Source organism: Echeneis naucrates, chromosome 7 (genome assembly GCF_900963305.1).
Source record: "Echeneis naucrates chromosome 7, fEcheNa1.1, whole genome shotgun sequence".
In the NCBI taxonomy this organism is placed as follows: Eukaryota; Metazoa; Chordata; class Actinopteri; order Carangiformes; family Echeneidae; genus Echeneis; species Echeneis naucrates.
The window spans coordinates 24,936,023-24,949,610 of NC_042517.1; the positions used below are offsets into that span (position 1 = coordinate 24,936,023).

General features: G+C 42.5%; 1 protein-coding gene across 2 annotated transcripts in view; it reads right to left on the reverse strand.

The window, feature by feature from the left end:
- tns2a (tensin 2a) overlaps positions 1–13,588 on the reverse strand; it is a 54,708-nt gene that overhangs the window by 23,979 nt on the left and 17,141 nt on the right. The window contains exons 3-7 of one of the 2 annotated variants that reach the window (XM_029506023.1): positions 13,459–13,496; positions 1,604–1,642; positions 1,148–1,189; positions 515–564; positions 40–223 (exon numbers count right to left, since the gene is read on the reverse strand). In XM_029506023.1, coding sequence (XP_029361883.1) covers positions 40–223; positions 515–564; positions 1,148–1,189; positions 1,604–1,642; positions 13,459–13,496 — 353 coding nt within the window. The remainder of the gene's footprint in view (positions 1–39; positions 224–514; positions 565–1,147; positions 1,190–1,603; positions 1,643–13,458; positions 13,497–13,588) is intronic. The other variant, XM_029506024.1, reaches the window with a different exon arrangement.

Consider the following 13,588-nt stretch of genomic DNA (forward strand, 5'->3'; position numbering starts at 1 on the left):
TCTCAGCTGAAAGAGGGAGACGTGTTCATGTTTCCTCACCAGAAATTTGTCCTGATGCTTGGACTTGAGCATGGCGGCCACCTCCTTCAGGTTGACTCGATACCTCTGCTCCTCCAGCTTTGGGGGGAAGAAGACAGAGATGATCCTCTCTGTGATATACGTCAAGTCGAAGTCGTAGTGGCGCTCCATCACTCGCTCCATCACGCGGTCCACACTGAAGCTTCTGGATTAGACAAAGAAAAGGGAGAAGGGAAAAGAGAAGAAAGAGAGAAGATAGAGAGAGAATAGGTCAAGTGGTAACGCAGAGAAACAGGGAGGAAGTCATGACTTTGCTCCTTCATACACTCCAGTAAAACTCAGGGAGGGATGGATGGATGAAGAGAAAGGGGAAAGAGAGAAACTGGATACTGTGTGTGACATGTAGGTCAATTCTGAAGCCAAGTTGCTCCATCACATCATTGAAACTAAACTTTATAGAGAGAATAAAGAAGAGGTCAAATCAAGTGACCCTTACCTTGGCAGGGTGTTTCTCTGTTTGGTGTAGGTGAGAGACTTGGTGGACCCCTGTGAAATGAAACGACACAAAATAGTAATTAAAAGGTGTTCATCATTATTATACACTTCAGTCAGCTTTGGCCGAGACCTTTAATTACTCCAGGCTAAAGTATCCCCACCAGCATTTCATGTTTGTACCTTTATGGCCCCCCAAAGATGACATCTGGTTGTTTTTAGTGGCTTTGGTGACTTATCAGGTCAAAAGTTTTCATTTGCCTAATGTTTTCGTTAATGAAACAATAATAGAATTCATTCCACCTGGTGAATCCTTTCATGTGATTAACGTTTCATTTGTCAAGCATTTTCAGGTTCTCAAGGAAGCACTTCTTTTGGCTGATTTTGGATGATTGTCAACACTAAAGTCTTCAGAACTCACAAACTTCAGGGTTTCTTTGATTTCCAGAGAAATATGCGTGTCTGGCATTGCTCTCATTTTGGATTGTTTATTATGTGCAACATCAAATCCAATGAAGCCACAAAGGGTTTTGGACATTTCCAAGACAGACAGCATGACACTGGAAACGTGGAGAGAAATCCAAAGGATAAGGGTGAAGAGGCAAAGGAGAGATGATGGCGATACAAATGTGCTCACCAGGTGTTGGGTGTGTCGAGAAGGAGCGGTCCCTCTGCGCTGCTAGATGTGAGGACGGAGCCGTGAAGAGACAAAGGAGAAGTGATAGAAGGAAGTGGGGCAAAGGGAGAAGGTGGAAAGGAGGTGACGGGGGAAGGAGGAAGGAGGGGAGAAAGATGAGACGGAGACGGGTTTCACGGGAAGGAAAAGATGGTTAATTAAACAAACACTCTCTATTGGATAAACATTAATACTTCCTATAGAAACACCAAGTATTTTTGCTGCTGGACTGGAATGCAGCAGTGCTCCAGGAATGAACTGAGCTCAAACTGGGCTGAGGGCTCAGCTTGCCAAAAGGAATTCAACCAGAGTAAACCATACGGTGGTTTTGGGAACCCATACCTCGCAACTACGGATAGACTGAAGTGGGAAACTAAAACCTAGTGTTGAAGACACGGGTGAACGAAGGGGACTCACCAGGTCATTGGAGGGCACTGGGATGCAGGCAGAGGTCACCTACAACACACAAAAACACCCACATCTGTATATAAGACTGGCCCACACATACACAAAGAAACATCCTATTGTCTCCGGGTTGGAGGGCAGGGTCACAGCTCTGAGATGAATCAGATCAAATACAAATAGACAGAAAGGGCAGCTCTGAAGTTGACTCTGAATGTTAGGCACTGACTTTAACATTGTTTGAAATACACAGTCATACACGATACACAAAGTTTCTTGTCAAGAGTTGGATGAGAAGACTTCTGTCTGTTAAATAGTTGTTTGGTTTTTTTGTTTGTTTGTTTTTTTTAATATGGGAGACATCCAGGCTCAGTTTACTGGGCCAAGATAGGTTGAGTACTCCTGTAGCTACTGTTTTCAGAGGCAAAGTTTTTTTCTGCTCGCTGTCCTCCTGTGTTAGCAGTCCGAGCTAAGCTAAAAGTCCAACTGTCTTGGCACTAGCAGTCTTCTAACTTACAGCTTTTGAGCTAACAGCCTTGAACCTAAAAGTCTTTGAATTGAAGTGGCATCAACTGTATGAAAGCAAGCATGAAAGTAAAGAAGCAAATATCCCAATATGAACTAATTATTATTGTCACAAGATCCACAAAAAATTAATCTGAAAGTTGGAAAAATAAGTAAATCATAATAATGATTAGAGATCTAGCTAAGTGATTCATCCAGACTAAAACCTCACATAGAACAAATAAATAATAACATGACTTCTTCTGTTCCATTGATCAACAACAAACAGGAGAAATATGTTCCTGACAAAAACTGATGACATTTTAACTTTGTTTGTTTTTGTTCGTAAAATGTTTCACTGCTTGGGCCGAGCTGTTGAGGCCACGGAGGATAACATAGTGAAGAGCAAAATGATGATGAATAGACCACAGTGTCTGTGCAGCTACTTAAATGAACATGAGTACCAAGTAAACACAAGTATAACTTCTGTTTAAGAGCATGTCTACTAAATGTATGTTCAGATGTGAGGCCAAACGCACAGCTACACAGCTGGAGATGGAAACACATACACAGACAGTGACACATCCGATTCCCATGTTTGTTGTGAGCCTACAGGTCAATGAACTGTGACCAAAGGAAGCAGGAGCTGAACAGCAGCACTAATGAAGGGGGCTGAGGACCACAGTCATACTTACGTAACACATGCTACACACACACACACACACACACACACACACACACACACAGAGAGGGCGGTGTTCCCACTTCATGCCCCTTTTTGGATTGTTTATTTGGATACAGGAAAAGGGCAAGGACTTGTGTATCTTATTGTGCACAAAAGGGAAGTGACACAGGCCGTGAACCTGGGGGTGTGCCGCCACCATTGTGCATGTGTGTGTGTCTGTCTTGTACAGTCAGTGCGACTCTTTCTTTTTGAAGCAACAGGCTCAGGCTATTACCGTTGCTTCTATGTAACCGCACACAACAGGAAAACGGAGGAGCAGATAATGAGCTAAATCCAGACATGCCATGTTTGACCAAAGTCACAGGAAAGCCGGTTCAGGTTGACCATCGCTTATCAGGCGAATAACCGCGCAATGTTCTTGTATGACTCACTAAGAGAATTAATGTTTATTTCCAACTCCGCAGGGAAATGGACCTTAAATCTTATCCTGTGGTGTAGTTACTCTTCATTTGAAATTCATGAGAAGACATGTTTGGACTGGGTGAGGCTCGAGACTTTAACTCTCTCTTGTGGGTCAGATTCATTTAATGTGTTTTCTGAAAAACAATGTGCTTGTCAAAGGGTATCACATCTAAAAACAGAGTAAATTTGAACATGGAGCTTGAATCTCATCTGTCATAATAAAATTGTGGCTTTTAGTTGAGCTTTCGGGATTATGACTGGATCGGCTTCTGGGGTCAAGTAGAGCTTTACATCCTATAACTTTACCCTGTTATTCTGCTAAACAACGCTAACTTTTCACTTGTCATAGTAACCCTCTGTTCCGCTTTTTTTACTCCAGTCCAAAATCTGTCAAGGAGAGTAAGATGAGATTGACATCTAGTAAAACACATGGTCATAGTATACTGTAAAGTTCACATATTCTTGGCCCACAACAGTGAGGATTTTTGTCTTTCTGAAATCTTAGCTACATGGTTCAAGAATCATTTACTCTGTACAAGGAGTTAAAACTGCAGCATTGGAAAATTTAAATGAAAAAGAAAAAAAAAAAAGATCTGATGGTACTGCATGATATCAGCTAACACTGTGAAGCTTGATGTGTATAGTGTTCAGTGAATGCCACAAAACTCATTATGAAATTTGATGGTACTGCTGGAAAATGCAACAAATGAGCTGGCTTCCAAAAGGAAAAATCAAAACCTTCTGGAGTCATCCACTGGATCCAGTTTTTCCTCCTCAGTCTGCCAGTCCTGAAAATATTCCAGAACTAGGCTTTACCTGGGTTCAGCCTCACTCTCAGTGCACTTTTCTAATCTTTTCCTGCATTTATTCCTCCACATCCCTCTCTCCCAGTGCCCAGTAGAAGGGCCTACTGAGGGCAGATCTAAAGCCAGAACAAACACACCAGCCCAGATTCCATCTTCTTGGGCCAACACTTATGCACAAACTTCCTGTGAATGGACCGCCACCGATTTTGCTCCTTCTCTTTTACTACTCTATCAGGAAATGATCTTGCTGTCTTGCTCTGCTTGTTCCCTCCATTTTTAATCCCTTCTTTACTGTTCCAGCTCTTCTGCTGTTTTAGAGTTTAGACTCTCACTCCCCTTTCCACTGATCAGTCCTTTTCTTTATTCCTTTATCATCTATCCCATATTTCTTCTCTCAACCCCAATATTTCCTTCCCCTTTTAGCCCTTTTCAATTTCTTCTCAATTCTCTTTCTAACAAAACTCTTCCTGTTTGTCTTCCCCTTTAAACTTCCAACCAGTTTTCCCTAAATCCTTTCATTTTCTGCAGTCTTCCGCTTGTACCTCTCATGTCTTAAAACTGGTCTTAAAAACTGAAAGGTCACAGGTTTGATCACCTCTGTCTATCAGTAACCAAATATCCTTGAAAAAGACCCACAGTGAGTCGGCTTGCTCAGACTTGCTGTGGCAACAAGCACTGGCTACATGTCCAAACGAATCTGCAGGACAGTAAACTGGGAAAAAGCTCAAATGAAGTAGTAAAACTTAAAAATGACCAATATCATCAGCTAACACAGCTTAGCTTATAACAGGCATTTTAACAGGCACACTTCTGCCCATGCTGCACCTCCACTCCCTCGTCTCAGGTAGGTCCAGTTGGCAATGCTCCTAAAGCCCTGACCCCTGCAACCTTCTCTCCACCCCCTCTCTTCCCTCCATCATCGTCTGCCAGCCGTCTATCTCATTCCTCTTTGTTTTGTTTTGCTGCAGTGGCCCTGGCTCTTCCAGCTCTTTGATCCATCAAAGCAGAGCAAGGCAGCTAATGGATAAAGCACAACTTTCCCTCCTTTCAACGTACAACTTCAGACTACCAGACTGAGCTAGTAACCTAATACATTATCTGTAATGAATGATCCTACAAATAATGTGAGCTCCCAGGATAACAATAAAGTATAGAATACCGGTAAATGATTCACTACTACAGTGAACAATAAAGACATAGAATAGCCCATATTATAACTTTACAGAAATTTACAGAGCACACAGGTCATCGGTGGGGCTAGACTGTATCTCCAGCTGCTGTGTACAGTAGCTTAGCGGTTGATCTTGTTGCCATTGCAATTTGGAGGAAGTTAGACTCGGTCGAACAGAAAAAACTTCAAACTAAATCAGCTGATAGGTGATTTTTGATTTGACGTCCGGGAACAGAGGAATCGTCGACGATGAATGTAATTATTTATTACAGGTCACTGTTGTAAATTGGATGAGCAGTAAAATGAGTTCATCCCCAAGAGCAACGGCAGAAGGACTAAGGAAGCATTAATGCCACAGTTCACACAGCCACATTCAAACCAATTCATTTTTTTTTTAACATGACATCTACTTGCAGCCATTTTTTGATCGCTCATTCAATGGCTCGGCTTCAAGTGAGCTGCAAAATCAAATGAAGTACATCATATGATGCCAAGCAGCCAACGTTGCGCTGTAGATTTCCCCAAAAACGTTCTTTAATGAACAAAATAAATGAAAACAAGATCAACCCATGCAGCCAGAAACTGCAGGACAGAAGAGTTCCTACATCTATAAGTAAAGCTAACCGTCGAGACCCTTTTCAAGACCTTGATCAAGATCCTGGCCCTTGATTACATATGAACGCAGCACTTATGAATCATTTCCTTTGATGGGTTGCCTTAGGCTTAATTGTCCCCCTCATTCTTTAGGCTCCCCTGGGAGAGCCAATCAGAGAGGGCTGATGAAAGCTGCATCGAATCAGTAGTGAAAGCCGATGCTGCCTGTGACCTCCATCAGCGAGTCCGCTAGGCGGTAATGCACTGGGGGGCCTTGAACAGAGTGCAGCACAATCCTTCTTCTGATTATTGGGACAGTGATGATGCAATAGCTATGTAAGTATCAATGAGACACACATAGAAAATCGACCCAACAAAGAAGTGCACACATATAAGATTACACAGAAGTACATAGCAAACTCAACAGCTACCGCCCCTCCTTCTGCACCCGTACCGTTTAATTTGCCTCTGGGAAATGTTTGAGCAAGAGTTTGACCAATATGGTGTCCCTTTAAGTCTTCCACCTGCTTTCTGTCATAGTTCAAATTCCACATTGATGAAGGAATGTATGTAAAAAAAAAAAAAAAAGCCTAAAAATGGGGGAGGGCATTGACAGGTTAATTTTAAAGACGATCATCTAAAATCTGTCAACGTGAATCTACCTGTTGACTGAAGCGCTGCGGGTGAAACATGTGACCTCTGCTCTCGGCCACTCTGTCTAACTGTGTGTGTGTTTGACAGCCTGTTTTGGGGGTTGGACCACTCTGTTAAAAGCTCACTGACTGCTGCTGGACTGGAACATCGCTCAGAGAGAAATCATTTGGAAACATGTTTGTCATGTGTCTTATATTCAGGCTTACAGAGGATCTCTGCAATACTTCACATTTAATGAACTATATCAGTTTTAAGCCATCTACAGCCGGAGCTACGTCGATCTGACAATGTGCCATTTTTTGTACATTTTTTTGTGTATGTCTGGCAGACAAAATTGCAGATGGTCTGCTCTGCACAGATGTGCAGGACTCATTTTATGGCACTTTGGAGAGTTTCTTGGCTTAGATGTATGACTATCCTGCAAATGTACCCCACATGTCTAATGCTGCTTAATCATGACAAGGTGGATTTCATGAGAAAACCAGAGCGCACGCAGTTTAACTCAAGGGGACTCCAAGTTTATAACGAGGCAAAAGACTACACCTTGCTATGGGTGAAATATCTCAATCCCTTAGACTACGAGGCTGCTTTTCAGAGCTTCTTAGAGCTTTTCTCCGAGTCAACAGGTAAGTTCATCTGATCTGACACTTTTTTCTTTTTTAATATTTGTGTCTTGTTCCCACACTTTCTTTTGACCCCAAAAGGAAAAGGAAAAGGGTCTGTGTCTCTTATTTTTCCCATCTCGCTCCAACGCAGCTGAGCAAAAGACCAAACATATCACAAGTCACATGGGTCCCTGAGGTGGAGCCTAATGACTGGCTGGGAAGCAAATCCCTGTTATGGAGCTGGGGGTCAAAAGTTATGACTACATGATACATGCAAAAAGTTATGCTGTTGGAAAACACAAACAGCTGATTGCATACATGTTGGCTGTGCAGATGTTTTCTGGGTACATGCAGATAGCTGAAGCTCATTGACAACTGTTTTCATCTCTCTGCCTCGAGCCAAACACAGGCTGAAAGCAGAAATCAGGACAAAAATAAAGACGGGTAAATAAACAAGACAGGAAGACATGGGCCGGGATGAGATCGGGAGAGATCAACAATGGAAAAAAAAAAAATCAACAAACAAGGTGTTATTACAGATCTTCTGTGCTCCCCCTCCCTCGTTTGCCCTTTGTGGTTGAGCTGCATCTCTGTCATTAATCTGTTGTGACACAGTTCTCAAAAACCCAGTATCCCCTCCTCCTTCTATATTTGCTGCAGTATTCAACCAAAATGGTACACCATGTGTAATTACATCAGATGGACATTGTGTATTGTCAAAAGATCTGCTGCAACTGCTTCTGAAAATACATCACAGTTCAGAAAGAACGTGAATGTATGGTAAGAGAATTTACAGACTTTGTATGTTTTTTTCCGTTCATTGTGTTGAAGCTGATAAGGAGGTGTATTTACAGAACTGAAAGAACACTTGGACTTCAATAATAAGTATAAATCAATATCACTATTGACATGTGGATTGCTTTCCTAGATCCCAAACAACCCCCCAAACCAACAGGGAAATCACCTCGGCCATGTTGTTGCGAGGTTTGTACGGTTTAAATGTTTGCCATTAAATGCACACCAAGTCTCAGTCGTAATGATGCAAGCTGTTAGCTTCATCCACATTTTCTTTCAAAAGCCAAGCTGATCATATTTGATTCAGGTCATTAAACATAGACTGTCGACCAGCTGTGTGAGTAGACGCAGTCACATAACAGTCAGAAAGTTCAACAACACTGTAAAACATAAAATAACTTTCCATGTGCTTAAAAATTAAAACCACACATTCTGTATTATCAAAATTGTTCTCCAGGTGGCTTTATGCTGACCTGCATACATTTTGAGACACACTTCATTTAAAACACAATATTTTAACAAATTGACTTGCTGACCACTTTATGACATTGCCCTCCATAAATGAAAACCCAGGGGAAACATTGACAGTAGATAACGCTAAAATCTGTGACTCGTGTCCTGTTGCTGTGTGTGTGTGTCAATATTTAACATCACTGCAGAGATTTCCAAACGCTCTCTTCCTGTTAGAACTCAGACCACATCCAACAGCTAATTAGTACAGCTTTTGCCCTTGCTGGTACACATACACACAGGCGCGCACACACACACACACGCACCTTGGCGAGGTTTGCTTTCATGACTATGGTTTTAACTCTCATCAACATAACTCTTTTCCTTCCCTGTGTGGAGCTTGGGCACACACACACACACACACACACACACACACACACACACACACACAGAGCTCAAAATGAAAACATGCCAGCCTATCTCAGCAATTACCAGAACTGTCTGTGATAAAATAGCAACTCCTTTAGTCAGAAGAAACAGTCATGGTCTTTCCTAATGTTGAAGCTATACAGTTGGATCCTGTTATCCCAAATGACTCACTCTGATTACTTATTTGGTGAAGTCTTGGGCCCGCAGGAGGGGAAACCATAGGCCCCGCGCTCAAGGCCACAACATTCTATCAAGAGATTGCTCACCACTGATGTCACTGTAGTTCTCAGCGACATCAATGGCCCCCACAAACTAAAGCTCTGCACCCTGCAGGGGTGATAAAGGGGATTGCTTCCAGAGAACTGGCTGACACCAACTGACATGTTTTAACAACAGTGAGTGATTATTCCTATAGCTACATTACTGCAAGCAGGCGGATACTTGACAAGGGGCTCCCCACCAGAGAGGAAGTCTGCAGGGATGTTGGGGTCAGCAGTGATGTTGAGCTGCATGTTGGGAAAACAAACTATAGTGACATTATGTTCCCTTTCTGCTCTATGGTTTGCACATAAGGGTTAGTTTAGGTAATGCGTTGGAATAACACCAGCAGTGATGCCCTGCATCCAGCCAGCCATGTTCTTCTGCTTATCCTGGCTTGTGTTCCAGTGGCAGCAGGGTATTGCAGGCATCACTCCATCCATCGGGGCATTCCCAAGCCAACATATGTAATCCCTCCAGTGAGTTGTGGGTTTCAGTTGGACATGTTTGGAGAAATGCTTCCCGAAATTCAGGAGCAGCAACTTCACTCTGAGCTCCTTCTGGATGTACAATCTCCTCACTCTGATGCTCAGTTCAACTTCCTACTGAGGAAAACCCACTTTTTTTAGCCACTTGTATCCACAATCTGTCTTTCTGTAACTACCCAGTATAGCATCCAAGATCTATCGACTGTATACATAACCGTATATATGTATGTAGGTATATGATGGTCTAGAAAATGCCTCCAGTGTTTGTGCAGCATCAGACAAAGAAAAAGTTCTGTTCTTCACAAAAAACAGAGCATCTGGACAAAGCAACACTCAAACCAGATCTGTCCTGATGAAAAGGTTTGATGTAGAGAGACATCAGGCGGGATGTGTTGCTCTTCCTCTAATCCCATGCATCCTTCCCCACTTCCCACTCCATCTATCTGTACTAGCTTGTACATCCTCTTCTGGCAAAGAGAGCAAACAGTGCGAATATTTCACAGTCTAATGTGAAATGTTTTTTTAACATGTTGAGCAAATAAAAAGAGTGACAGGGATGAGAGACAAGGAAAGATTCTTGTGATACACAGCTCAGATACATCACCTGTAGAAGAGCTTTACCAGCCTGTAATATCAGCCTGGCAGTATTACAGTATTTTTGTCCACATATCATTTGGCCAGTTAAGTCACAACTCCCACAAACAGTCAGTCACCCAGTCAGACACTGACTAACTGATAATCAGCTGCAGACAGCAGATGAGCTTCATCACGACAAAACAGTCAATGAAAGACATGAAACAGTGCTGATCACTGCTCCCAAATTAAACTCAGGAACTGGAGACCAGTCAAAAAGTTTCAGCTCTGGTAACCTTATAAATCCAATAAAAGACGTTTTTCATTTCATCCAGTTGACATAAAGAAACCTTTAAATGTATTTGGCTGATTAATTATTAAAGCTGACCTTTCTCTGAACAAAAGCAGAATCTAAATTAATCAGTGATATTACCTGCTAATTGCATTCTCTGTGAAAATGTAAACTGCCACTGTATGAAGTTTCACTCTTGGTAAGACTGGTGAACCAAACTCAGTCAGTCAGGATGACTCAATGGGTTTCATGTCAGCATTGTGGCTCTATATTGTACCAAATTATATACCATTCAGAAGCTTCCTTTGAGTAGCAGACAGACAGTAAAAAAGCCAAGGAGGGAGAAATGACCTGTCTTACCTAATAAGACAGACGAGCTGAATTTCACTCATTTTATCCTCTGCCTCCCCCAAAACAATGCCCTCTCCCTATTTCTGCGTGTTTCCTCCATCTCTTTGACTCCAGTGCTCCAGTTAGCTCCCCATGGACCAAACGTTCCACTTGGGATCAAAGATAAAGAGGGACAGTTCTCTGAGAAGGACATGCTGGAAAACCGCTTTTTAAGGGTCTGTGTGTTTTTAATAGAAGAGAGGTGAGCCAGCTGGAGGCTGTTGACCTTGTGGGCAGAGAGCAGGAAACAGAATGACAGCGGACAGCTGTAAGAAAAAACACCAACTGTACATAAACTATCTACAGTATTACCACCATTCACTCTCTGTGGGAGAAAGCTTATTATTAGTTTAGTGGAGTTTCCCAGAGAACTGGAGCAGACACACTGACAACATACTGGAAGGTAGATTCACTGACTGACAGGTCTAAGCTACCTGCCTGCACACCCCCGTGCCACAACCCATTCTATTCCAGTTTGAACTCATCTGCCACCATTACAGCTATTTTTTCATGACAGCTCAGTGTTTATCATATAGCATCTGAAATGTAATCACATAACACATTTTATCATATATTATTTAACTATATGTCTTAAAAAAATCCTTCAAAACCAGTGATAAATAAACTCAGGGAACTGCTCAAGCAGACTCCACACTCCAGTGCTAGTCTTCATCATCACCACAGACAGTTAGCCTTTGGACATTCACAGCCTGGGTCTAATGCCATCCCATCAACCCTAGAACATGAGGATAGATAACGGCACGTTTCCGACCTCTCCCTTCCTGGGCAGCAGCGATGGCTATCACTACTTAACTACCAGTCAGTTACAGTCAGGCCATGTTGCATCCATCTTCAGTGAATAATTGTGATCCAGCATGTCACAACCATCTTTTTTGTTTCCCACTGAGTTTGTCTTCATCATTCGTAGGATTTCTTTCCAAGAAGAGAAAGAAACAACATGAGATGTTGTGATCAATATGTTTAGTGATTCAGCATACTGGGCCCTTGCATGAAGAGTTGAACTAAAACTAGAGGTGGAAATAAGGGAGGAGCAGCTGGACCATTATATCTTGTTATATATCGTTTCCTAAAAAGTGTATCGTGCTAAAACATTTTTTGGGCATTGTCAGCACCATCAATGTTTGATATGAAACCCAACCACAATCATGACATTCACATTTTTAACAGTTAAAATAAAAAACAAAAAAACCCTGAAATCACAATTGCATAGCAGCCATATTACCTGCCAAAATAATATTAAATTATTTCCATATGTTGTAGCTGCATATTCGCATGATTTATATTCAGATACATTACAATGTACAAAGAGCATGCAAAGACAAACCGCTTCTCAATAAAAGACAAGTCATATCACAAGCTGACCTAAAAGGTACACCTACTTCTTTGCAAGTAATGATTGAAAGCCATCCTTTCATCTTAGCACTCATCTTCAGGTCTCAACTCTCCTCATAATAGCACATGAGGATGGAGGAGGGATGCTGGAGGAATGAGTCTCATCTTTGCCACATGCCTTCGCCCTTGGCTTCCTCTCTCTCACCCACTGCCTGCCAAGGCTCCCTGCCTTGGCCTCTGCTCCCTCCTCATCACCCTGGTCATGGCTGGCATTCTCCCCCTCTTCATCTCTGTCTATTCATTATGTCTTCCATCAATGAGCCTTTCACAGAGGCAGCAGTGTGGGGCTGGACCGAGGCCTGGAGTCTTTTCTGAGGAATGTGACTGTGCTGCCTTCAGAGCAGAAGTCTGGAGACTTCTGTCCTCATAGTCTATGTCACCTCACTGACATAACATATGCTATTCATATACATCCAGGTACTCATTTAAGTTATTCCTTTAGTTAAATCACAACATCCATCCATCCATCCATCCATCTTCTACCACTTTTTCAATTTCCGGGTCGCAGGGCTGCTGGAGCCAATTCCAGCTCACGTCAGGTGAGGGGCGGGGTCACCCCGGACAGGTCACCAGTCCATCAGCGGGGCAACACAGAGAGACAGACAGAGACCAACAACCACTCACACTCAGACCTACAGAGAGTTTAGAGTCACCATTTATGTTTTTGGACGGTGGGAGGAAACCCACACAGACACAGGGAGAACATGCAAACTCACAGAAAGGACCCAGGCTGAACCCGTGACCTTCTGACTGTGGGGCGACAGCGCTAACCACTACACCGCCATGCTGCCCGCAATCACAACATCTTATCTATAAATAAGGATGGATGTCGCCCAGGTTCCTGTTTCATAAGGCTCAGTGGTCAGAATTTAGCTAACAGGCTCATGCTGAAAGCTGGCAGTGGCTTGGCATTTGACCTTGATATTTGTTCTTAGTTACCCCCCAAGAGCCTATTTTGATGTTAAATGTATTTGCTGTCTTATGTGTACATTACCGTAAATGTTTACAGCAGGTCAGACACTTGATGTGTTTCCGTCTGTACATAGTGCAAATTTTAATAAATTTCCCAAAAAACAAGAACTATTCAAATTCTTTATTATGTTTTTATTCCCTGTTGAGTCTTTGTCAGCCACTTTCCCCTTCATTTTCTTTTGCGCAAATTGAAAATAAACTGCAGAAGTCCATGCAAACGATAAAGTTGCATTTCTACTTCTAAGCCCAACAAATGTCAAAGCAATGTCACTGCTGTTGATGAACAGTATCAAAAAGGACAGAGGGAAAATGCTGAGGTTGGTTCTTACCTTGGCCTCGCACTTCCTGTGGGTGGCTGTCTTGCATACTGGGAGGGATCGAAGGAAAGAAGGAAGAGAAGGGGAGAAATAGACTATCACACCTGTTTTGTTCAGTTATTATATACACACACACACACAC